Genomic DNA, 26,234 nt, shown 5'->3' with positions numbered 1-26,234 from the left:
GGGCCAATTGGCAGCATCAGAATGGATGGTGAAGAGATTGTTCACAGCTTTAGTTTGCTTAGCTCCACAGTCAACACTCTTGGCACCAGCAGCCAGGATATTAAAAGACATATTGCAATGGGAAAGTCTGCTGTTAAGGACCTCTACAAAGTACTGAAAAGCAATGGTGTCCCTCTAGAGACTAAGGTGCGTCTGATACAGGCTATGGTCTTTGCTATTGCTTGTTATGCATCAGAGACTTGGACAGTGACTAAGGAGGATAGGAGAATTGATGCCTTTGACCTGTGGTGTTGGAGAAGAATTGAGGGTACCATGAACTGCTAGGAAAGCAAACAGTTTCATCCTAGAAAGGGTTAAAATGGGTGGCTCCTTCGAGGCAAGGATTCTGAGGCTCCGTCTAACATACTTTGAATATGTTGTAAGGAGGGACCGGTCCTTGGAGAGAGACAGCATGCTTGGTAGGATGGAGGGACAGTGCAGGAGGGGAAGGCCCTCTATGAGGTAGATTGATTCAGTGACTGGAGTAATTGGGATGGGTGTGTTCGAGATAGTGAGATTGGCATAGGACAGAGCAGAGTTTGGGGGCTGTTGTACATAGGGTCGCTATGAGTCGCAAGCACCTCGATGGCACATAACAACAACAATCACAAAATGGACACAAGATATGAATAGGCACTTCACCAAAGAAGATGTTGAAATGTTGAAAATCCCTAGATGTTAGAGTGGTGCAAATCAAAACAACTATGAGATACCATCTCACCCCAGTAACAGTAGGAAAGTTGAAAAGGCAGCAAACAACAAATGCTGATGAGATTGTGGAGAGATTGGAACTCTTATTCACTACTGATGAGAATGTAAAATGGCATAACCACTATGGTACTTCCTAAGAAAGTTGTAAATAGAAATACCATTTGACCCAGCAATTCCATTACTAGGAATATACCCTAAAGAAAAACCAGAGCTTTTACCCAAAGAGATACATGCACACCCACCTGTATTGCTATATTGTTACTCATAATAACAGAGATAGAAGCAACCTAAATGTCCATCAACAAATAAATGGATAGAAAAACTATAGTATGTTCACACAGTGGAAGACTACGAGCACTGAAAAACAAGGAACTCATATACAACATAGATCACCCTGGAGGACATTATGCTGAGGAAAATATCTCAGTCACAAAAGGGCAAAAACTATGTATCGGCTCTTTTAAAAAACAGGACTGACATGGGGATTGGGGAGAAACTAAGAAAAGAGGGTTTAGATAATGAGCACTGCACTGGAACAAATGAAGGAAAGAACTGTTTAAAAGGAACAAATGATTAGGCATTATTTGTATGATAACAGTCCAGAATAAGAGATAGAGCAAAGTGGACTGGGGAAGGGTTTGGGTAGGAAGGGAGGAAATTATGCAACAGTGAATGATTTTTTTTTGTTTTTTTAAAGTCAACTGGGGAGTAGGGACGAAAATGGGCAACCATGAATGAATGAAAATCCAACTTTTCTGTAAATTGTCATTAAAATCACAATAAAAAAACTGTAAGGGATTGTGAATGCCATTCAGGAAATTCTTAACCTAGGTTTTAGTTTTGATTTCCTGTTTATGTAAGGAAATCTTTTGGAAGAATTGTCAAAAAATTAGTGAAAATACTAAGAAATTCTTTTTGACTAATGTGTCTAGTAACATAGCATATTAACCTTCTAGCACTGTTTAGAATGGAGATTTATGAAATACTACATTTTCTAGTGATACTATTGATAAGCAGCAGTTTGTTTCCAATATTTGAAATTTTATAGCCGTGATGAGAGAAGATGGATTGAAAAGCAAAACAGAGCAACAAGAGCACAAAGAAAAAAAGAAGAAATGAACAGAATAAGAACGTTAGTTGGTGAGTACAGCTGATAGTTATGTTTTAAATTCTTCAATTGAATGTTAAAAATTGAAAAGGTCTGTTTCTTTTCTGGTAGATAATGCATACAGTTGTGACCCAAGGATAAAAAAATTCAAGGAAGAAGAAAAGGCCAAGAAAGAAGCTGAGAAGAAAGCAAAAGCAGACGCCAAACGGAAGGAGCAAGAAGCTAAAGAAAAAGTGAGCTCCATGTGATGCAGATGCACTTGACACGTTTGTGAACTCTTGTCTTCAGAGCTGTTGATAAGCTATAGTCCTTAAAAAGAGAATTGGATGCTTTTATGAATGCATCATGACAAGTTGGTCCGCTTACGAGAGGACTTCTCAGCAGATTTGTATTGACTGAAAAATACACTGTTTATGTAAAATCCTTTAATTGTATGTGTGTTAACATTACACTTGTTTTAAATATTCTGATAAGTACAGAATTTTGCTTTTTCCAGTTCAGCTTATCTTCATTAAGTTGAAATGTGTCACCTTTTTTCTAGTTTATTAAAAATTGATTTTTAAAAATAAGATACGATATTTAGGAATTCCAATTTTCTTACTAAAATTATTTTTTCCCCTTTACAACAGCAAAGACAAGCTGAGTTAGAAGCAGCTCGTTTAGCTAAAGAGAAGGAAGAAGAAGAAGTGAGACAACAGGCATTATTGGCAAAGAAAGAGAAAGATATCCAGAAAAAAGCTATTAAGAGGGAAAGACAGAAACTCCGGAATTCATGCAAGGTATGTCAGCTGTGTGGCTGAACAAAAGCTAGGCCAGTAAATCATGTTGCTGAGAAGACTTCAAAATATTTCTTGAAATAAACAAAGCATTTGTACATGTTTTATCACAGAATGTCAATGTGTTGATAAATTAGCTTATTTTAAAATTGCATGCATGCATTTTTTTTTCAGTTTCCGTTGCTAAATTTATGTTTTTAAACAAACCATCCTGCTGTTCACAAACTTAGAGTTGTTTTGTTTAACCCCTTTTTAATCCATCCACATGCAGATCTCCTCACTTTCCTCAATCTTGTCTTTTTATAGTTGATTTTATTCATATTAGGGTAAAAATAGGATAAATACGTTTGCGACTTCAGTTGTTACCTTTCCTAGTTAGGTTTCTTCAGATCCTCTTATTCTCTAATAGCCCTCCCATCAGCATCTTGCTGCTGATTCATTTGAGGAGCCCTATTATTTTTTCGGTAGAATGTCCCACAATTAGATTGTGGCGGATTTATTTCATACGATGTAAAATCTAAGTGAAAAGTTTATCTTAGGAGTTAAACTTGGATTGTTTTCAAAGACTTTAAAAAATGCTCTCATTTCTGTGTCTATCAAAGGTTAAGAATCTAGATGATTACTAGTGGTTTGCTTTCCAGTACAGCCTTGATTGAAAATTACTCATCAAAATCCCCAAAAGTTCTGAAATGTAGTTTTGGCCAAGGGGTAGTTTCCTTCCATTTTAAACTGATAAAGCCAGAGAGCAGTATTGATCCTTATAAATAGCACTGAATAAAGTAATGAAATTTTAAGCTCTAGTCTCCTTCTCTTTACTGTTTAATTGCTGACCCTCCAGCAAGCATTCATGGTTGTAAATTGTATCAGAGACTATGCATCTTTCTGTCAGGGAGCTGCTAGTGGATTTGAATAGCCACAAAAGTGGGGCCTTTGAGTTAACAGAGCAATTCTTTACAGACTATGTCTCCTGAGCTTCCTATTATGTTACAATTAATATAAATCGGATCATCTGCAGTAGAGTATAAGCTGGATCCTGAGTGGGTTAGGGCCAGGTCAGGGTGCTAAGAGATCAAGCAGGATTTCAAAAGCAGTTCCATGCTTCCGTTGCTGACACTTAATGTCTCCATTCTCCTGGGGTCCTTCAATCCATGGATTCTGGTTCTCACAAAGGTTCTAACATCCTTTCTTGTTGTTGACATGTCCTAGGCTTCCAGAAGTCCTACTGATTGTATTCCTACATATATTGCTCACTTACAGATTATATCATTATTTTGAGTTTTAGATAATCTATTTTGTGCATTAACAAGTTGGTAGGTTTCAAGGAGGATCTGTGGGCTGAGCTGCCCTGCCTAATCTCCCTTCTGCAGGGTAGGACAGTGCATCCAAGTTGCACTCCTCTGTGGGGGCCACTGCCTCTGTGGCCATGACCTCCAGTCGAAGAAGCAGGCAGCACCTAGCTAGCAAGTGCCTGCCTGTTTTGTGTTCACAGCCCTGTAGCCTCAGGCCTTGCAGTTCAGAATTTCTGTGTGTTGGGAAGAGAAGAGGGGAAAGAGGTCATGGAGAAAGTATTTGAATAATTTTACAGAATTTCTTGATCCTAGTGAATCTCAGAGCTCTGGTAGCCTAATGAATAGGGGGATTGTGTTGCCAGTCAAAAGGCAGGAAGTTTGAATCCACCAACTGCTCCTCAGGAGAAAGATGGATAGTTTCCTCCTGTGCCGTTTACAGCCTCTGAAAACCCACTTCAGCTCTGTGGCAGTGAGAGAGTGTGTGGATCTCTGAGGAATCATGACTTATAACATCCAGTGATTCACTCTATTTCTCCTTATTTGCTCCCCTGCCAGCTTGGTGATGGTTATTAGGTGTTATCAAGTGGACTATAACTCATAGCGACCCTATGAACAGTGAATCTGAACCTTGCCCTATCCTGTGCCATCTTCATCATTTCTATATGCTCGAGTCTATTATTATAGTCACTGTATCACTCTCTCTTGTTGAGGGTCTACCTCTCTTTTGCTGATACTTTCCAAGCATGTTACCTTTTTACCAAGGAATGCCCCGTTCTGACAACATGCCGAAAGTATGTGAGACAAGTTTCACCATTTTGAGAGCTCTGGTGACCTAGTAGCAATCCCAAAGGCATGTCGTTTGAATCCACCATAAGCTTCGCTGGAGAAGGAAGGGCAATTTCCTCCTGTGCTGGTTGAATCAGATTCGATGGTACACGACAACAACAAAACGTTTCACAGTCTTTGTCTCTAAGGAACACATTTAATTGCTATTTGCTGTTCAGGGAGAATGGCCAGAATGCAAGTTCACCTTAGGGCTATCGATGAAAAGTTCATACTCTGTAATTGTGTTCATGGATATATTCTTATTGGATAATAACAACAGATGAAAATATTTTCTTTCTAGACCTGGAACCATTTTTCGGACACTGAGGCAGAGAGGGTTAAAATGATGGAAGAAGTGGAAAAGCTTTGTGATCGACTTGAACTAGCAAGGTATACCTATAGAGCTGCCTTGTGAAGTCTACTCTTGTCCTTAGGATAAAGTTTCATCCCATTTTTTTGTTTGTTTAGCTTACAGTGCTTAAATGAAACCCTCTCATCATCTACAAAAGAAGTAGGAAAGGCAGCTCTGGAAAAACAGGTAAGAGAAGAATGCGTCAGTTCTGCCTCTATTTAACATTTAATTCTGCTTATGTTACTGCTTTGGCCTCTTCCCCTGCCTGATGTAGACATTGGAAAGGGCAGAGTTTTCCCTTTACATCCTTGTACGTGGCCTTGCACAATGTGAATCGAATTTAGTGTGTTTGGTTGGTAATTTGAGTGTTTGATTTGTGGTATTTAGCTTGTGTTGGCAAAACTATTGTTAGAAAACAGTTTTGATTATTCCTTGACCATTTTCAAAGGATAGTAACTTACAGAACCAGAGAGTTCTGTGTTCTTTCTAGTCTACACATTTTATTTTACAGGTTGTTGTTAAGAGCCATCGATGAGGAAGCCCAAAAATTTTAGTTCTGTACATACTATATATCTGGCATTGTGCCTTGGTCCATATGGAGAGATGCCTGATGCATTGCTGCCACAAAGGAGCTGATGAACAATGAAAGAGAAAAGGCTGACAGACCAGAAGGTGGAAAGTCCACAGTAAATGTGGTTAGATTAAAGAAGTGCTAAATCCAGATTTGGGTGGGTAGGCAAGGCTCAGTTTAGGGCTTGAACGTCTTGAAAGGCACAATGTTGAAATGAAAGGAAGATGAGGCAGCCAGCTCAGGGAAACAGCAGAAACGACAAGAGAGAGATAGGAATAGAAAGTTAATGGGGAACAGATAAGACAAGAGGTTGTTTAGAAAAAGTAGAGCTAGATTTAAGGAGTATTTTTAATACCATGATCAACCTGAGCTGCAGAATATTCTGCATTGTACTGATAATAGGGTATTTGCTGGATGCATTGTGTAGTTGGAAGTCACTGGTTGGTTATAAGAATCTCACCATACGGTCCTTTAAAGTGGCAGTGGGAACTAGAAATCTTTCTGCCACTCATATTTGGCAAATGGTTGGCTCTAAGATTTGAAGACTGAAGACATCCTTCAGTACCTGAACTGAAGGTACTGGCAAGAAGGGTTCTAGGAATTTATGGAGTATTGGTTGAGATATTTCAAATCACAGATGTAACCCTGGAAACACATAATTGTCTGTGACAAAAAATTTGGAAGAAAGCTACATGGCCAGTCATGTGGAGATACAGAATTATGCCCCTTCCAAAGAAAGGTAATATAAAATGTGGAAATTATAGAACAGTATCATTAACAAAAATATGTCTTGGAGAGGGTGCAGCCAGAGTACTCTTTGGAGGCAAGAATGGTGAGGCTTCGCCCCACATACTTTGGGCATATTACTAGGAGGGACTGTTCCTTGGAGAAGGACATGGTGCTGGGAAGGGTGGAATGTCAGTGAAGGAGAAAATGACCTTCGGCCAGATGGATTGATGTGATAACTGCCACAATGGGCTCCTGTGTATCAGGAAGTTTGAGGATGGCACAGGATAGAACAGGGTTCAGATCTTTTGTTCATAGAGTTGCTTTGAGTCATACTCAACTTCATGGCACCTAGCAAAAACAGCGTCTTAATACTATATTTAAGGAGCTGCCTGAAATTCAAGGATATTTTTGCTGATAACAGATCATGGCTGAAAGCAGAGAATACTAGAAAAATAGAACTTGTGTTTTACTGACTATGCAAAGCCATTTGACTGTGTGGGTCCTAACAAATTATAAACATTGTGAAGAATGGAATTCTAGAACACTTAGTTGTGCTTAGAAAATACCTATACATAATCAAGAGGAAAGGGAATTAGAAGCAAGGGAGTACTGCATGGTTTAAAATCAGGGAAAGTATGTGTTGAGGTTGTATGCTTTCAGTGTACTTGCTCAGTCTGTATGCTGAGCAAATAAACTGAGAAGCTGGAGTATATAAGAACAACTTGGCATCAGGTTTGAAAGAAAACTAACAACCCGTGGTGTTCAGCTAACAGTCCTGCTTGCTGAGCATGAGAAAGAGCTAACCTCTATTTTCATTCACCTCGTGGGCATGCTCATGCTAGACAGTGAATAAAGAAGATTGGAGAAAAAATTTATTTGGATGATGACGTTGGTGAAGAATATTAAGCCTGACTGGAGTACCAGAATAACAGATGTATCTTAGAAGGACAGCCACAATGAAGCTTCATCTTGTGTACTTTGGAGATGTTGTGGATTGATTTAAAGTTAGAAGGTCAGCAGAAAAGAGGAAGACCAGCAACCAAACGGCCTCCCTCACACTCTGTGGCTTCAGCAGTGACTCAGCACAGTGGCAGTAGTGAAGATGGCATAGGGCTGGGCAGTGCTTCATTATGTTGTACGTAGGGTTGCTGTGAGCGGCATCTATCTAACCACAAGCAGCATTGAAGCAGAGACGTTACATGCCATCAAGGTGCCCTATGTACAACAGCTCTGAACCCTGCTCTATCCTGCGCCAACCTTATTGTCTCTGAAACAACTACCCCTATTACCCCATATCTATCTGTATTATATATATCTCCCCTGTGCATGTTTAAAGGTAGTCAAGAGACCATGCTCTACTATTTAACACGTTGCCGTGAATGATGGTAATACATCGAAAAAAAAATGTGTTTCTAAGCACGGTCGTCAATTTAAAAGTGTGCAGCAACGTGTTAATAGACTTCAAGATCAAACAGAAGCCCCTCTGCTTTGCCTTTCCTTTTTTATGCAGAATAAATGACATTATTAAATGTAGTATTAACTTAGAGGTTTGAAATGACCTTGTGGATGAATAACCTGTTGACTTGCCAATGAATTGGCTGTGGTGGTGGTGGTGATTTTTGGTTCCCTTCAAGCAGCTGTGCAGCCTGGAAAGCCTGTGTGAAAAGTTGATATGGTTCTGGGCTGAACCTACTGTCAGAGTGAGGCTAACTCTGAAATGAGAGTCATCATCAGTAAAGGAATATGGAGTTTCTAAATCCCTGACAATCTTGTGGTATCTGTGCAGATAGAAGAAGTAAATGAGCAAATTAGAAAAGAGAAAGAGGAAGCTGAGGCTCGCATGCGACAAGCCTCTAAGAATGCTGAGAAGTCAACTGGTGGAAGTGGAAATGGTGGTAAAAACTGGTCGGAGGATGACCTGCAATTATTGATTAAAGCTGTAAACCTCTTTCCAGCTGGCACAAATTCAAGGTACTGGTTTAAACTTTTCTTCATCACATACTGGAACTCAGAGCCCATGTAGACAGACATTCGTGTAACAACATTGGTGATAGCCCCAACTCCAGAAATAATACTTGAACCTAGACATACCAACTTCCACTAAATTCTGTGTCTCAGTTGAAGAGCTAAAAAGCAAGGTCCAAGGGGAGCTCTGGTGGCCTAGTGGCAAGGAGCTGTAACTACAATCCCAGAGGCGCACGGTTCAAAGCCACCAGATGCTCTGCCGGGGAAGGAGGGACAATCTCCTCCTGTACCAGTCAGATCTGATTTGACGGTACACTCACACAAAAATTAAAAAAAAAAAAAAAAAAAGCAAGGTCCAGTGTGAAACTGCTGGTCTTCATTACACATGCGCGCAAAGCCTTGCATTCATACACATAGCCATGGACCAAGACACTGGATTAACTTCAGAACTGAAGATCACAATATGTAAATAACCATGGCTTCTATGTTGGTATATTTGGTCATGGCTTCTGCTGGGGATGAGGCTTTCTATATGTATTTTTCTTTAGTACTGTTGCTTCCCAACTCAAACTGGAAATTACTTCCAAGCTGAAATCCATCAAACTTGAGTTCAGCGACCTTAAAAATCCAGCTTCCTTTTGTCTGTAGGGAGCACTGGTGGTCTAGTCCCTAGGAATTTGTGCTGTTTTCAAGGGCAGCAGCACCTCGAGTCCACCAGCTGCACTGCAGAAGGATGATAGGCAGGCTCCTCTTGTGTGATTTACAGCCTCTGAAAACCACTGAAGGGCCAGCTATGAGTTCTGATTTGACAACAGTGAGGGGTTTTTTTGTTTTGTCTACAAAGGAGGAACTAGGTTATTTTCGGAATGATTTCTTATATCTCAGGTTCCTAAATTATTTTGTATTTATTTGGGGTTATCACTTACTGCACAAGCTTCTGTGCAAAAGTCACAAACAATATATGCACTGGATTAATACCTGAAAAGCGAAAAGAGTAGTCCAGGAACTAATAATTAAGAATGCTAGCATAGTTAGACCACAGAGTTGGAGCTAGTCCACTAGTCAATACAGCTGACCTTTATGCAGTAAGAATTTAAGGGTTGTTCTGACTTTTGATGGTGGTGGTTTTCCCTTAACCATCACTGAGCTATTATTATTGATTGCCCTAGATGGGAAGTTATTGCCAATTACATGAATATACATTCTTCTTCGGGAGTCAAGAGAACTGCTAAAGATGTTATTGGTAAAGCAAAGAGTCTCCAAAAGCTTGGTGAGTTTTGGTCTTGAGAAATCAGTGTCCTTGTTAATTTGAACAACATATATTTTAAGTAATAATCTGCAACCTAGCAAAGGACTCCGTTAGATGACCTGTATTCTTTATCTCTGTCATTTTTCAGACCCTCATCAAAAAGATGACATAAACAAAAAAGCTTTTGATAAGTTTAAAAAAGAACATGGAGTGGTACCTCAAGCAGATAATGCGACACCTTCAGAAAGATTCGAAGGTAATTAAATTCTGGTTTTTCTCTTTTAAAAGTAGTGTTATCCATATATCAAGACTACTTGAAGTTTTTTTAAAAAACCCTATTAACATAAACAGAAGACTACTTGAAGTTAGAATACTCATAGTCTTGACTGCTTTTGTATTTTTACTGTGTAATTTATATTTTTAGTAATATTTTTATCATTCATAATACATTTCATTTCATGCATATACATTGGTTTTTTTGGTTGGGAAAGGGCTTTCCCTCCCCCTAAAAGTTATACTTTAATTAAAAAAACAAAATCAAAACACACCTGGAGAGAAGCAATATATTTTTATCCCTATTTTAGCAAGTAATGCAGAAAAGCAATGAAAAATGGCTTTTACATGAGCACAGGTCCTCATACCCAGAAGCATGTATCAGATTTACCTCTGATAGTATTAAAAAAAAAATAGTTCAGGTGTTGGTACTGGAAAGTATTCATCAGGATCTGGTGTGAGTTGTTTTTTAAAATTTTTTAAGCTCCACATCTGTTTTCTCTGGTAGAGCTTGTTATTTTAGGTTGCCTAGGGCACTTTAGGGCTTAGGAACTGTTGTTTAGGGGTTTGGGGCATTTTCCAGGCAGATTGACTAGAAGTGGCGAAGACCTTGGGCTTAGGCTTTTTTGGAGTCTCTCTCGGGTCTTCCCCAGTGGGAGGTTCCACTCTTTTTCTCTGCCTCTTCTTTGGACTCTTGGCTTCTTCCCTGGGCTTTCTCTGGGGTCCCTGACTCTGCAGGTTTAAGGGCCTCTGGAGCTGGTGAGGTCTTACCTTCTTCCCAAGAGGGGTGTTAGGAGCAGGAGTCTTGTAGAGACTTTTTAACTGCAGAATCTTTTTCCTTTTCTATATTTAAAAAATTTTATTCATATTTCCATTCATTCATTGTTGCACTTTTCTCCCTGCCCACCCCTCCTCCCCAGTTTGTTCCTCTCTTTGAAAAGTAAAATTCCTTCATTGGTATATAGTGTGTTGTTACCCCCACCCCCAGTACACTCCACTATGCAGCCTTAATTCTGTTAGGTTTTCCATTGGCATCAGCAACAGGATCTCAGCCTCACATTCATTTGCTTTCAGCTGGGCTTTCATTACCTCCAGGGGTCTCTCCCTTCTGGGGCTTAGGGGGTCTTCACCAGAACCCCGCTGCCTTCCACTGCCCCTGCTCTTTAGTGGAGGCCCTATTTTTGAGCCTTTGCAGTCTACTGCTTTTCTCTTTTCTTCAGCTTTTCTGTCTTTGCTTTGTTTCCTTTTCCTTCTGGCCAGGAGAGGGTACTCTCTTCTCCTTCAAAGAGCTGACAGATGAAGACTGGAAGGGCAGCAGATCTTTCCAATTTCAGGTATAAGAGTTTCACACTCTCCCACTTCTCCAGCAATTTTTCTGAAAAAATTTTGTGACACCAATGAAATTCTCAGCAGGCTACACTGGATCTTCATTCTAGAGTGACTAATATGGCTAGTGGCGCAAAAACCACTATTGGAGATGTTTTAAGACTTCCACCAGTATGTTTTAAGACTTCCACCAGTACGGCCATTGATCTCTTTTGCTAAGTCCTTGGCCAGGAGGTTTACACAATAAGGAAGAAGTGAGAATTACCCAAGACACAAAGTTTGGCTCCACAGGGGTTATATTCCTATTTTGAAGTTTAGATCAAGATAACCTGAGAAATGGTTTTTATCCTTATTCAGAAGATCCCTCTAGAAACATTTTGACTTCTCAGGAGTTAAATTGGGCTCATTGCTGGTAAATAAACAGATTTCTGACAAGTCTGATCGAATAGCATGAGGTAAGGGCAGTCTGGCCATCCATTCTCTCCTTGCAATTTTCTATAATACCACCATTAAAAAAGACATTTTCCTTTTCATTCAGAAGCATTTATTGGCTTTTTTCCTTGCACTGCTCATGTGCTAGCACAGCTTTCATTGCTTTTTTAAACCTTTCTTTTATTCAGCTCCATCTGTGACTCTGCTGTCATTAGGGTGGAGTCAAAGGCACGATGGAAATTGCTGCCAGAGCCTCCGTTCCTTCCCTCCTCATGCAGCAGCATGTGCTCTGCGCTGTGTTTTATAGTCTTTCAGTTAGATTATATATCATCCTACTGTGTAATTTTTGAAAACAGTGCCTGTAATCTAATGAGATCAACTAAACCGTTTAACGTACTCATTTTCCCTACTTACATGGAAAGTGTAGACTTACATCCTTAGAAAAATTCTTTCGGATCCATCTGCTTTTCATTTGTTAACTACAGTATTATCAGCCGTAGAACTGCTTAGCATTGACCCATGATGCTTCAAGGCTGTAGGGGAAAAGTCCTAGAAAAAACACTTGCTCTTACCTCAGCTTGCCCCAACTGCACTGAAACCTTAAGAATTTAGAAGTTAGATTTCCTCAGCATAAAATGGGAAGGATTTGCAGGGTCTTATTTAGCTAAGTTTCCTAACTGCTAGAGTTTGTGTGTTTCGTCTCTTAAAAACAGTTCAATATTAAACATCCCAGATTTGAAGGGGCATTTAACAAGATAGCTGTACATCAAAAGACACAAGTAGTAAGGTTTTTCAAATAAATTTCTGCTCAGTCAGTTTTCAGATAAAAATCTTTTTATTTTAAAAACTTTTTTTAAAGCAGGTCCATGTACAGATTTCACCCCCTGGACAACAGAAGAACAAAAGCTTTTGGAACAAGCTTTGAAAACGTATCCAGTAAATACTCCTGAAAGATGGGAAAAAATAGCAGAAGCAGTGCCTGGCAGGACAAAGAAAGACTGCATGAAGCGATACAAGGTGGCTAATTTTCAGCTGATAAATCCCATTAGGGAGCCTGGTGATACAGCATTACTTAGAATGTAACTTGTGTTGTAGCCTACATTTTATTTCTTAATATTAGGCAATTTAGTAATATGACTTAATACATTTTCTTTTTTTTACTTAACACATTTTTGTATGGCAGAAATTAGTGATGGGGCATTTTTGTAATTATAAATCCAACTAATGTGAATTATTTATGTTTGTGCCAATTCTGACCACTTTTTCTTTCCTAGGAACTTGTCGAGATGGTAAAAGCAAAGAAAGCTGCTCAAGAACAAGTGCTGACTGCAAGCAGAGCCAAGAAATGACCCCGTGACAATCCGTGTGTGTGCATTTTTATAATAAAACGGAAAATACTGTACAAAATTTTATTCTTAAAATTATACTTTTGCTAATTATTTGGAACTGCTGCCTCCAATATAATTTCTGAGTTCAGAGATCAACCAATATACAAAACTTTTATTTAGGACATTAATAACCTCCTCCTTTGAAAGATTGCAATAAAGCCAAACAAACCTAATTATTTCCATTCAAATTACCAAACATAAGATGTTCCTGTTAAGACATATTCATGTTTATTTTTTTTTCCTTTTAAGAATCTACAACATAAACCTCCCTGGTCTCTGTCAGTTTTAAAATATATATGCTGTTGGAGGGGGGGCGGGGAATATATATAAGCTGAAATGTTCCAGATAAGGCCACTTCAGTCATGAAGCCAGCACATATTACTTCGAATCCTGTTAAAATCTGGTAGTTGCTCAATGGGACCTAAGGATTAAAAAGAAGGTAATTAAGAATTTTCAGAAAAATTCTTGACCAACATACTACACAGAGAGAAAGGAGCCAGGCTTACCAACAGCTGCGATCGCTGGACTCTTATCATAGATATATCTGGTGCATACTTCTCGAATGACCTCAGCATCTACAGCCTGAAATAGGGAGGAAGGTATTATCACCATTCAAAGCTTTTTATACCCTAAAGCAAATTCTATTATATCTTTTTTAGCCTTTGTAACAAAGTTTCTTTTAACAGGGATTTTTTTTTTTTACACAAGACCTCAAGGCTGCTTACATCGATTCTAGCTTCAAGTTCAGGGATGGGAATTCTTCTGTTATAGCATAACATTTGTCTACCAATATCTTCACAAATTGGAGTTGAACCTATTTAAAGAAAAGGGAAGTTCTAGGTACTGGAATATACATCAACCAAAACTTAATTCTTTAAGACCTTATTCTTACCATCAAGTTGCAACAACATGTTTGTTTTCAAAAGATTTTTGGCTCTTGCAACTTCAGTTTCAGTGACACTTGTACAGAGTCGCATCCTGAAAAACCATAATAATCAGGAGATGATGATTTTTAAAGGTTATCGCCTTTATAAGAAGTTGAAGTTACTAATGATCTCGACAGGTAGGACGCTGTTGCTATCTATATACTGTTGAGTCAGACTCAAGTCATAGCTGACCATGGCAGGTTTTCAGGGGCAGTAAATCACCCCTGAAAAGAGGAAACTGCTCTTCTTTCTCCCACAGAGGAGCTGGTGGATTGGAATTTTGTGCCTATGGATTGGCTCCCTCAACAGCTAGGTAGGAGGCTGCATATTACTAATGTGTACTTTTCCCTGTTGTTAGCGCTGTTGAATCGATTACGACTCGGCGACCTAATAAATCAAAACCTTGTCTTATCCTGCATCATCTTGACATCTAGAACGTCCTTGAAGCAATTATTATAATCACAGTGTCAGTCCAGCTTGTTAAAGGTCGTCTTCTCTTTCCCTATCTTTTCCTAGCATGTCTGTTTCCAAGAACTGGCTCCCTAGTACTGTTAATGTCTCAAAAACAATATATAAATTTGTCTGATGATTTGCAAACAAATGTTCCAATAATATAAAAAACAGACTCTGCATTTTTAGAGTGTAATCTGAGACTAAACAAATCTCCATCTGTTAGGGTCTCATCTGCTGGGCCAGTAGTTTCTCAGAAAGAGTAGGTGAATGCACACCCATATTTATTGCAGCTTTGTTCACAATAGCAAGGAGTTGGAAACAACCTAAGTGCCCATCAACAAACGAATGGCTAGAGAAGCTGTGGTATATTCGCACAATGGAATACTATGCTGCATTAAAAAACAAGGAACTCATGCAATATTATTCAAAATGGTTGACTCTGGAGAACATTATGCTGAGTGAAATATCCCAGTCACAAAAGGACAAATATTACATGATGCCACTGTTGTAGAATGGGACTGTCCTTGGGGTTGGGAGAGACTGAGTAAGAAGGGTTCAATAATGTATACTGCACTGAAACAGAGGAGGGAGAGAACCGTCTAAAAGAGAGATGTAACTGGGTATTTCTGTCATCACAGGAGACTAGATCGAGGGCTGCATGGTGGAGGGGACCTGGGGGAGTGTTTGTAAAACAATGAAAGAATCTTTTCTTTTACTTTTCCATAATTTTTGGACTCATGTACTTATAACTTGTTAGTCAAATTTGTGTCTTCTAGGTTGCAACACCCCCATGATACATCTTGAAGGATATGTACATGTACAGCCAAGCACAATCAATAAGAGTGCATCTGAATTCCAAAATCAATCTCCATAATAGTCTACGTGTTTCCTACTGCCAAAGGGGCCCTATAGAGTAGTGAGAGAAGATCTTCACCCTGAAACCCACAGCGTCCCTTTTCAGCAGGAAGTAGCTAAGAGAATACGCCGTCCCCTTTTCCTTATGACTCAGGGTGAAGTCTCTCTCAGGGAGGAGTGATAGGGAATGGCAAAGGATACACTGACAAAGAAGATTAATCAGAACTGGCTTTGACAAGCACTGTGGCATTTGGACAAGAACAAACTGGGAGGAGGGTAGAGAGAATAGTGCAACAATGAATGAGTGGAAGCCCAAAATCTCTGTAAATGTTTATGAAAATTAATAAAATATAATTATAGGAAAAAAAAAAGAAAGAGTAGGTGAGTCTGGCTTAAACCTAGTTACTAATTGTACCCCTTCTGCCTGCATTTAGGGAGAGAGTAAATAAAGGAAAAGAACTAAAGGCAACTAGTTTTCTAGTAAACCCTAAACTTGCCTAACAGAAACATTTTTCTTTTAGCAATGGATACTTCAGATGTACTTTTAGAACATTCTCTCCAAGCCAGATTACTTCTAGTTAGAAATGACTTCCATTTTCCAGAGGTATGCAGTTCAAATCCACCAGATGCTATGCCAGAGAAGGAGGAGTTAGATCTAATATGACGGTACACACACACAAAAACAATAAAATTAAAAAAAAAAACACCTTCCAGTTGGCATTTAAATATTTTAGGCTTTTGAGATCTTATTTCTGAAGTCATCTGTTTCAGAAAGTAATAATTTTCTGTAATAGAAGGCAGTTTCCTAACATGAGGCTTAGAAGAAAACTCAAACTACAGACCCTTCATCAAACAAGGGAACTCTCTTCCTACATAACTTGTTTTCAGAGCAGTGGTGGTGTACTTAATGATTCCTAAGTCGAGGAAAGAAGAGGAATAATGGAGACAAAAGGAAATAATTCCCAGTCCTGCTGTCCCCACTATTCTACATACACAGATCTAAACTGTAAGAGCAGTAACTGTGACTATAAAACATTTTTAGACCTCTGCTCTTCTCCATTAATAGAAAATGGAATTTTATTTTTTAAAAACGAGAATATGACAACCATATTTTGTTACCGTTACATTCTAAAAATCATCATCATAAAACAACCTAAAAGATGCATCTAGACAAGATTTCAATTACTCAGAGGTTTTTCTTACCATTCCTTTTGAACAACATGCAACATGTCTGCAATTGTAGAAGGTTCACAAACCATATAGAGTCCCCACAATCCGGTATCTGTGTAGGAAGTGTTGAAAGACTGAAAGCTGTGGCAGAGGTTGCCATGGCAAGTGAGCTGTGCCAGCTTGCTAGATAAGTTCTGCAGATGGGAAAAAAAAGAGAATGCTAGGTACTCGCATCCAAAATAGCAGGAAGGAAAACAGCACTTGGCAAAGACACCAAGTTCTCATTTCTATCCAGCAATATTTCCATAACTAAAATGTATCATGCTCATCTCACCATCCCAGTGAATTTTTAGAAAATTCTTGATGGAAAAAAAATCAACAAATGAAACGATACACTACTTATCAACTCGTTTTTAGGCATGGTTGGTTAGAAACACTTAGAGGTTCAAACTATATGGTATCTGAAGCCTAGGATAATTGTATGAAACATGTTTGGGTTGTGTATAAAGATGACCAGTCCTCGGCAATCTGAAGACTTGCTGAGGTGGTATTACTGGTAGTGGGTTTAGTTTTTTAGTTTATCTGTATTATATTTAAAAATGTGTGTATTTTGGGCATATTTATCTTTTAATTGATGTGTAAATTTACATTATATATAGCTGAGGATTAAATCTACTACTAAAAAGATAAAAGTATTATAGAGCTCCATTTTGCTATTTAAGAAGTAGATTCGCAGGAAGAATTAGGATGGGGGAAAAAGACTGGATTCTTTAAAGAGCTTCTACATGGAAAAACATACCATTCCCCCACCAAAAGAGCGATCCCAGTTGCCGATCAATGTGTTTGCAACCATAAGAGCGATTGTATCAGGATGTGCCCAGCCAACAGCTTCAACAGCTATTGCAAGGTGTGCCAGGGGCATCTTGTCATCTCTCACACGAATCTAGTTAAAACAAAGATACTCATCATATAACTTACTAAATGAGAAACTCATCAGTCATACTAATTACAGTGAAAATGTTCACTATTACTGTATTATAATTGTCAACCTGTGTTGTATTTTATCGTTAAACCAGAAGAATCTTGAAGTTTGTTATGTGTTGATCAGGCTATGGCTTGTATAAAGAACGGTTCTAAGCCCTGCCCTCCCCTATGCCATCCTATCATCTCCAGCATGCTTGAGTCCATTGTTGGTCACCATGCCAATCCATCTTGTTGAGGGTCTTCTTTTCTAATCCTCCAAGGACTGGCCCCCCCTAACAACATGTCCAAAGTACGGTAAGACAATTTTACTGTCCTGGTCTCCAAAAAGCACTCCAGGTTCACTTTCTCCAGGACATAACAATTTGTTCATTTGACAGTCTAGGGGATATTCAATACTCTTCTCCGACAACACAACTCAAAGGCACTGACTGATTCTTCTGTCATCTTGAGTCACAACTATCCAACTTGGTTGCACACCAAGCAACTATAAGAAAACCATGGCATCTTAAGTCTTTCAACTGATGTTGCTTTTATTAAAGAAGAAAAGTTACTCTAGAGAAGTCCCTGATAACAGATTTTCCCAATGCCATGTGTCTTATGATTTCTTGACTGCTGGTACCAAAGTTTTGACTGTGGGTCCAAGTAAGATGAAATCATTGACAATTTCAATCTATCCATCTATAACGATGTTGTCTAGCAGCCTGGTGGGAATGAATTTTGTCTCCTTGATGGTGAGGCAGATGTAATCCATAATGAAGGCTGTAGTCCTTGATCTTCTGCAACAAGCACTTTAAGTCCTCAATTTCAACAAGTAAGGTTGTGTCATATGCGTATCACAGGCTGTTGATGAGTATTCCTCCTACTCAGATGCTACATTCTTCTCTATATAGTCCTGCTTCTCTAATGATTTACTCAACATACTAAAGAATACCAGAAGAATGTCTGTTTGTGCTTTACTGACTATGCAAATGCATTTGACTAGATCATACCAACTGTGGCTGACACTGAGAAGAATGGGAATCTCAGAGCACTTAATTGTGCTCATCTGAAACTTATACCTGGGCCAGGAAGCTGCTGTGCAAACAGAGCAGGGGGACACTATGGTTTAAAATTAGGAAGGGCGTGCCATCAGGGTAATTCTCTCTCGATCTCTATTTAATCTATGCAGAGCAAATTACTCAAGAAACTGGACTCTATATTAAAGGAATATGGCATCAGAATTGGACTCATCAGTAACCTGTTATGCAGATGACATACCCTTGCTTGCTGAAAGTGAGGAAGACTTGAAGCACTTGTTGCAGAAGATCAAGGAATTCAACCTTCAATGTGGATTGCAACTCATTGTCAAGAAATAAAGATTTTGATCACTAGACCAATAGACAATATCATGATGGATGGAGAAGAGAATGAAACTGTCAACAACGTCATCTTACTTGGACCCACAATTAACACCTATGGTACCAGCAGTCAGGAAATCAGGAGAGATGTTGCTTTGGAAAAATCCGCAATTAGTAACCTCTCCAAATTACTGAGAAGTAATAATGTCATTTGAGGACAAAGGTGCATCTGAGTCAGGCCATGGTGTTTCCTATTACTTGCTATGCATCTGACAGCTAGATTGTGAGTAAGGATAACAGAAAAAGAACTGAAGCCTTTAAGCTGTGGTATTGGAGAAGAGCACTGAACATCCCATGGACAGCCAAAAAAACAAGTATGTCTTCGAGAGAGTACAGCCAGAATGCTCTTTGGAGGCAAGAATGATGAGGCTTTGCCTCATATACTTTAAGCATGCTGCTAGGAGGCTATTCCTTGGAGGATATGACACTGGGAAGGGTGGAGAGTCGGCTAGTGAGAGGAAGACCCTCAACCAGGTGGAGTGACACAGTGACTGCCACAATGGGCTCTAGTTTGTCAGGAAGTGTGAAGATGGCACAGTATAGGACAGAGTTCAGATTCTGCTGTTCATGGTGTTGCTATGGGGCATACCCAACTCAACAGCTCCTAACAACAACAGATTGAATATGTATGGAGAGAGGATACACTCCCTGATGCATACCTTTTTTGATTTTAAACCATGCAGTGTTCCTTGCTCTGCTGGAACAACTGTTTCTTGGTCTAAGTATTAGATTTTGCATAAGCACAATTAGGTGTTCTGAGATGGGACAGGGGTTGGGGAGTTAAGACTTTTGCCAAAAGATTTCCAATTAAAATACTATAGATTGCGTTACTAGACCTTAACTTGATCAAAAAAAGTTATTTCACTGGTAGAAATCTTATGTGTCAATCTGAATTTTTCTAATTAAAACAAATATTGACATTACCGATTAATCTTTATATTGCTGCTGCTATCGTTCTAGCTAGATGTCAACATCTGACTTCTTTCCAGATACTATTTTGAGCATCGACTTTAATGTGACAAGCCATCTAAGCCCTGTATCTACAGTTGGCAAGCAGCAGTTCTGCTGTAAGATCTGGCTTGAACAGCTACTCTCAGAAGTACACTGTAGCAAGCAACACTTAGAGTAAACCTGAAGCCAAAGTGATCTACATTTGGAGTGTTTTTAAATTGAAAGGTAACCAGTATGCCTGACAACACATAGATGAGATTAATGTTAAAGCTATTGTAAATTATAAAACGGCTTTTAAAATATGTGCTTCCTTAGGAAAGGAAAATAAGCAAATTGACCCACTCTGGGTTTTGTTTCTATTTTACAGTCTTCATTTTTTTCTCTTTTACTCATTTACACTCATTTGTAAATACAACACAGGGAACTCCAGATCAAATACTAGCTTAGAAAAGGCTTGCCCTACCTCACTTCCTGTGAATTTGCAGGGAGGCAGAGCTGGTATGTCTCCTATGTGTGGAGACAGAGAGTCGCCAAAATGAAATTGTGCTAACTCATGCAGTTCATCATGGGAAACTCCTAAATTAAAGGAAAACATTTTCACAGTCATCTGGTAGTAAGCACACAATCTAAAACAACTAACTGCAAAGACCTCAGAATACAATAAATTCTAGGCCGTATAATGCGGTAAAAGTTACACCTAAACTACTGACATGCACTAAAAGCTACTCAGGAGTTCATATCACACATTCGCTTACCTGGAGTTTACATCAGCGTTTGCAATTTTCATCAACATTCTAGTATATTCACATATATATATTTATATTCATATTCATAAAGATAAAAAGATTGAAGATACCAGGCCCCATACAAAATTATGTTGTATTATAATAAACCCTAAATGCAAACTATCAAGAAAAAAATGTTCTAGAATTTTTAAAGTAGAGAAGAATAAAAATATGAGCTGTATCACATTTAAAGAAAGTTTTAAAGTTCTCCTACTTGTTGTGTGCCACTGAGTTGGAACCAACTGATAATAACCCTCTAGCAGGTTTTCAGAGGCAGTATATTGAATGGGAGGAAACTGCCCATCCTATCACAGAGCAACTGGTGGATTTGAACTGCATGTCTTTGGGATTTCAGTGCAGCTTCTTACCACTAGATCACTGTAACTTCCTGACTTCTTGTTACTAGGCCTTAAAAACAGATGTAACAAAAAAAAAAAAAAAAAAAAACACAAAAACAAAAATCTAAGAAAATACTCTCAGCTAAATTTCTGAGAAAATCTATAGCCAAGCCCTCACTAATCACCATTAAAATTTAGGAATCATTCAGATCCTATATCCATTATTCTCAAAATCAAGAACCAAACAGAATTAGTACAGGATTCCTGGATACAAATAGAACCTCAGCAAACAAAGTCGGACATGTGCAGGTGCTTTAAAAAATATTTTCACAGGACTTCTTTAAACAAAACATTCCGGTAGAAAAGCCCAATTTATACTCAGACTTTCCAAACTAATCTAGTATAAAACGGGACAGCATACAACTCTAGGTTGTTTTCAGAGATAATATGCAAGAGACCCACCAAGTGACCAAAAAATATCAAGACAACCATGGCAGTACAAAGATGGCTGGACCACTGAATGAAAACATGCGCACAGTTCTTGGTGCTGGATGACAACAGCTTGCCCTGTTTTAGCACCTTCCTCAACCATCCTTCCTGATCGCAGGTGCCAAGACATGCAGTTTCTGCTCCAACCCCACCTCTACTTACTTTTCGCCACCCAAAGGCAGGGAAGCAAGAATATTTTTTTAATGGAAGTAGAATACCAAGAGAGGATTATTTGTAATTAGTGAATAAAAGCTATACATCTTGAAAAGAGTTGAATAGTAATAAAGACATATAAGAATTCAGGGTCAGGAGAGACTTAAACTGGCATGTATCACAGAATTTGAGATACCACTGTTTATAAGAGCCCTGGTGGTAAGGAATTGTGCTGCCAACCCTAAAGACAGGTATAGTTCGAATCCACCAGATGCTCCAAGGAAGATAGGCAGACTTCTCCTGTGCAATTTATAGCCTCTGAAAACCCCCTGGGGGATCAGCTGAGTCTGTTCTGCCTTGACATCACATAGCAATACTTTTCTAAGATACATCATTATTTATGTACTAATAAGACAAATACAGCTAGTGAAGTTATGACAGATCATCAACTCTAAAATCCTTCCCATTTCTACAATAACATTGTGAATGTGTATCTATTTTAGAACTTATGAACTCTATGATTAAAACCAGGTGTTTTATCTATATGTTCCCAACAAGGCCAGAGATCTCTCCAATGGCATGGTGGCTGAGATACCATCTAGTAAACTCTTTCTACATACTAGGCAAATGCTCAGCTTATTGATGGGGAGTGCAGATGTTCAGCTCCTGCTCGAGTCAGCACCAGTTATTTTTAAAAACAATGTTATTCACCCAGTAGAATTGGAGAATGCAGTCAGCCATACAAAAGTGTATTATTAAGCTAAGAGCCACAATGAATACCATGTTTAAGATTTTTAGCCTCATCTTCATCTTCTCCCCTGCTGTTAGCTGCCCTCATGAGGGTCACTGCTATTACTTACACATCAGGATCAGAGGTATGATCCAGTTTCCACTGGACAGGCCTTTATTCCTACTCTTAATCTAGAAATTTTTCTGACACCATTCCGCATCATAGCAACAGGAAACCTCTTTAGACAGAGAGGCTGGTGGTTGTGCATGAGGTCCATTAGGAAAAGCAAACCTGGCCTCCTACTGAGGAGCAGTTGAAATGAGTAAGTCCCATAGAAAATACCCAGCTGGAAGCTTCCAAACTCAACTACCACTTCTCCATCTTCTTTCCCACCCTCAAGAGATCAGTTCAAAACTCTGCAGGAAGCAACAATCTTAGTTTTTTCTCTAAAAAGAGAAATTGTACATTTATAAGACAACGAAAGAACATTCTACCTATCTTCACAGTGATTTAAAAGAGAGGAAGAGGGTCAGAGAAAAAATAAAACTGGAAACCAATGAAGTGGTTTGGGTTCTTGTTTTTTTTTTTTTTACTTAAATTTAGAGTACCAGGAAAACTGGTAGAAACGGATCTGATCTTTCTCTCATTGACTGAATTCAAACACTTCACCAAGGAGTCACGCCCCTTGCCTGTCTGGAGTCTCATTGCACTTTTTCATGGCCCCCTATACACTTTCTCTACTAAGCAATGAATAAGATTTAGTGAGCAGGCAAAAGAAAGAACAAAGTACCATTTCACACCTGAACAGGGATAAGCTGGTACTCAAGAAACCATGAGAAATCTCAAGATGTTTTCAAGCTCTTGATCACTACCTTCCAGGAGTATTTGTCTCCCAGTTCACTCCTGTGTCCTTTCCTTCCAAGTGAATTCCATTATACATACACATTCAGGCACTGAAGGGTTTATAGTAAAGTTATCCGATAAAGGAAACCTACTGAAGAGAAGAAGGAAAGTCTAGTTCCACTGCTCTACAAAGCAACCATTTATTTTATAAACAGACACTCTCAGAACATCTCCCAACAGGATCAAATGGAGAAGAGTATCATGGAAAGTAATTTTAATGACAATGTTCAGATAATTTTAAAAAACTTAAATTGACAAACCTCCAGCAGCAGCAAGGACGATTCTTGGTCCCTTATAATGTGTGGTTATATAGTCCACTAAATCCTTACGATTTATAGATCTGTAAACAGAATAGAGGTCAATTTAAGAAGGAAACAAGAGTATAATTACTTTTGCATAACATACGTGAACTAAAATTGAACCTTGAAGATGTTCCAAGAATTCAATATAGTCAAATTAAGATTTGTTATCGTAGGTACTGTTGATTTTAACATGTAAGGATCCAGGTAACATAGTTAAAACTACCGCATAGGATTTTCTAAGGTACATCATCAAGACTTTCCACTGGAAAGCTGCTGGGTGGGTTCAAACCATTAACCTTTCTGTTAGCAGCCAAGCTCTAAATCACTGCATCATAAAGATACAGGCAGCAGGTATAAAAGAACTTCATTTACATTAAGGAAAAAAGCAGAGTTAATTCTTATCACTTGTTTATTCCAGAAAAGCTACAAGAACAAATAAACACCTGAGATGGGTTCAGATGGGGCTGAATTATTTTATCAGCTTCAACTCAGAGGGACACTAAGTACAAAAGAAAGAAACACTGCTTGGTTCTGCACTATCCTCACAACCTCTGCTCTGATTTAATCCACTGTTGAAGCCACTTTGTCAATTTTATCTCATGGAGGATATTCCTCTTTTCTGTTAGGGATCTTTGATGGCCTAATGGGTAAGGAGCTGTGCTATCAACTCACTGGTAGATGGTTTGAAGCCACCAGCTGCTCTGCAGGACAAAGATGGGAAATCTCCTCCCATATGATTTACAGCCTCTGAAAACCCACTGGAGGATCACCTGTGAGTCAGTTCTGACATGACGGCACATAACGACGACTGTACCAAGCATGATGTCATTCTACAGGAACTGACTTCTCTTCATAATATGCTCAAGTTATGAGAAGTGAAATCTCATCACCCTCATGTGTAAGAATTCTTGCTGTACCACTTCCAAAACAGAACAGTTTGTTCTTTTGGCTAAACTGTACCTTTGCTATAGTTTAGTCTTTAATGAGCTGGACCACTTACTTAAAGGCTCAAATCCACTAAAGGATCCTCAGGAGAAAAAAAACACAGTTTCCCCCTTTAAGACTTACAGCCTCAGAAGTCCTCAAAGAGGTTGCTATGAGTCAACAATGAGTTTAAGAGCTAACCAAAATTTCATTCATATTATGAGGGAGGAGAAAAGCTAAAATTCATTTCTGAGAAATATTTTTTGAATGTTAATTTTCCTAACTCAAAAATTTTTACAAATAGTCTGAAAATTCCCAGCAATGATAGCAAAATTCAATAGGGAGCAAACAACAAATGCTGGTGACATTGTGAAGAGACTGGAGCTCCTATTCACTGCTGGTGGGAATGTAAAATGGTACAGCACTATGAAGGTGGTCTGGCACTTCTCAAAAAAGTCGGAAATAGAAATACCATTTGACTCGGCAATTTCACTATTGGAAATATACCCCAAAGGAACCAGAGCCATGACTCAAACAGTTGTATGCTCACCCATGTTTATTGCTGCATTACTCACAACAGCAAAAAGATGGAAGTAACCCAAGTGCCCATCAGTAAACGAAGGGATAGAAAAACTATGGTATGAATATACATATGAATATGAATATGAAAAACTATGGTATGAATATACAATGGACTGCTACACAGTACTGATAAACAATGAACTTGCAAAACATTACCCAACAACACAGGGGAACCTGGAAGACATTAGGCTTTCAGTCAAAAAAGGACAAATATTACTATAACAACTGCTGTTATAAAATAGGACATGAGAAGAGAATGTGAAAAAGAGTGGATAATAAACACTGCATTAGATCAGATGAGGGAAAGAACTATCCAAATGGAATGTATGAGAACAATCTGGAGCAAGGGATGCATTGTGCAAGGGGCTGGGGGAGGGGAAGAAAATGTGTAACAATGAATTTGAAAAAAATTATAAATAAAAGGCCTGAGAACTGATGATACCTACTTGATATTTTCAGTTGGTCCCAAAATAGTCCGTCCTAGTGCCGTGTTTTGATAAGCTGTGGCATGAAGATAATCAAAAACAACTTCCTGTAAATTGGTTTCAACTTCTTGCATCTCTCTAAGGATTACTCCACGCTCACGTTCAATCTCTGCTTCTCCCAATGTACTGTTTTGTATTATGTCAGCAAGAATCTCCACAGCTAGTTGAAAAGAAAAGAAACACTTAAGAATCTTAATTAACAAAGTTAAATATTTCAATATTAAAATATATTCAACTAATATCAGAAAGCATAATGATTAAACTGAGAAGAAACAAATTTTCTATGTATTTAATATACTTGAAAGGCTCATTTTACTGGGAATATACCCCAAAGAGACCATAACTGACATCCAAGCAGATATATGCACACCCATGTTTATTGCGACTTTGTTCAAATAGCAAGGAGTTGGAAACAACCCAGGTACCCATCAACAAATGAATGGATAGAGAAGCTGTGGTATACTCACAATGGAATACTATGCTGCATTGAAAAACAAGTAACTCATGCAATAGTATTCAAAATGGGTGACTCTGGAGGACATTATGCTGAATGAAATATCTCAGTCACAAAAGGACAAATACTGCATGGTGCCACTGTTGTAAAACAGGATGGACATCAGGGTTGGGGGGAGACTGAGAAAGATGGGTTCAATAATGTATACTACATTGAAACAGATAAGGGAGAAAACTATTTAAAAGGGATATGTGATTAGGTATTTTTGTCATGACAGGAGTCCAGAGTGAAGGCTGCATAGTGGAATGGACCTGGGGGGC

The 26,234-nt window shown here is 38.7% G+C and overlaps 2 protein-coding genes across 3 annotated transcripts in view; one reads left to right on the top strand and one right to left on the bottom strand.

The window, feature by feature from the left end:
* The window catches only part of DNAJC2 (DnaJ (Hsp40) homolog, subfamily C, member 2), a 45,161-nt gene extending 32,070 nt beyond the window's left edge, over positions 1 to 13,091 (top strand). Inside the window, exons 8-17 of one of the 2 annotated variants that reach the window (XM_006882604.1) lie at positions 1,799 to 1,890; positions 1,970 to 2,091; positions 2,488 to 2,637; positions 5,050 to 5,138; positions 5,217 to 5,286; positions 8,187 to 8,371; positions 9,535 to 9,635; positions 9,763 to 9,870; positions 12,508 to 12,662; positions 12,920 to 13,091. In XM_006882604.1, the coding sequence (XP_006882666.1) occupies positions 1,799 to 1,890; positions 1,970 to 2,091; positions 2,488 to 2,637; positions 5,050 to 5,138; positions 5,217 to 5,286; positions 8,187 to 8,371; positions 9,535 to 9,635; positions 9,763 to 9,870; positions 12,508 to 12,662; positions 12,920 to 12,994 (1,147 nt within the window). In that variant the 3' untranslated portion in view covers positions 12,995 to 13,091. The remainder of the gene's footprint in view (positions 1 to 1,798; positions 1,891 to 1,969; positions 2,092 to 2,487; positions 2,638 to 5,049; positions 5,139 to 5,216; positions 5,287 to 8,186; positions 8,372 to 9,534; positions 9,636 to 9,762; positions 9,871 to 12,507; positions 12,663 to 12,919) is intronic. The other variant, XM_006882605.1, reaches the window with a different exon arrangement.
* A 286-nt stretch (positions 13,092 to 13,377) lies between these two features.
* The window catches only part of PMPCB (peptidase (mitochondrial processing) beta), a 22,147-nt gene continuing 9,290 nt past the window's right edge, over positions 13,378 to 26,234 (bottom strand). The window contains exons 5-13 of the mRNA XM_006882683.1: positions 25,422 to 25,620; positions 23,428 to 23,507; positions 20,233 to 20,345; positions 17,237 to 17,380; positions 16,471 to 16,631; positions 13,926 to 14,011; positions 13,759 to 13,847; positions 13,540 to 13,615; positions 13,378 to 13,454 (exon numbers count right to left, since the gene is read on the bottom strand). Of these exons, the coding sequence (XP_006882745.1) occupies positions 13,390 to 13,454; positions 13,540 to 13,615; positions 13,759 to 13,847; positions 13,926 to 14,011; positions 16,471 to 16,631; positions 17,237 to 17,380; positions 20,233 to 20,345; positions 23,428 to 23,507; positions 25,422 to 25,620 (1,013 nt within the window). The 3' untranslated portion in view covers positions 13,378 to 13,389. The remainder of the gene's footprint in view (positions 13,455 to 13,539; positions 13,616 to 13,758; positions 13,848 to 13,925; positions 14,012 to 16,470; positions 16,632 to 17,236; positions 17,381 to 20,232; positions 20,346 to 23,427; positions 23,508 to 25,421; positions 25,621 to 26,234) is intronic.

The sequence above is a fragment of the Elephantulus edwardii genome, unplaced genomic scaffold (assembly GCF_000299155.1).
Source record: "Elephantulus edwardii isolate Elephantulus edwardi_28Jun2011 unplaced genomic scaffold, EleEdw1.0 scaffold00022, whole genome shotgun sequence".
NCBI lineage: Eukaryota > Metazoa > Chordata > Mammalia > Macroscelidea > Macroscelididae > Elephantulus > Elephantulus edwardii.
This window is presented reverse-complemented; position numbering and strand designations above follow the sequence as displayed.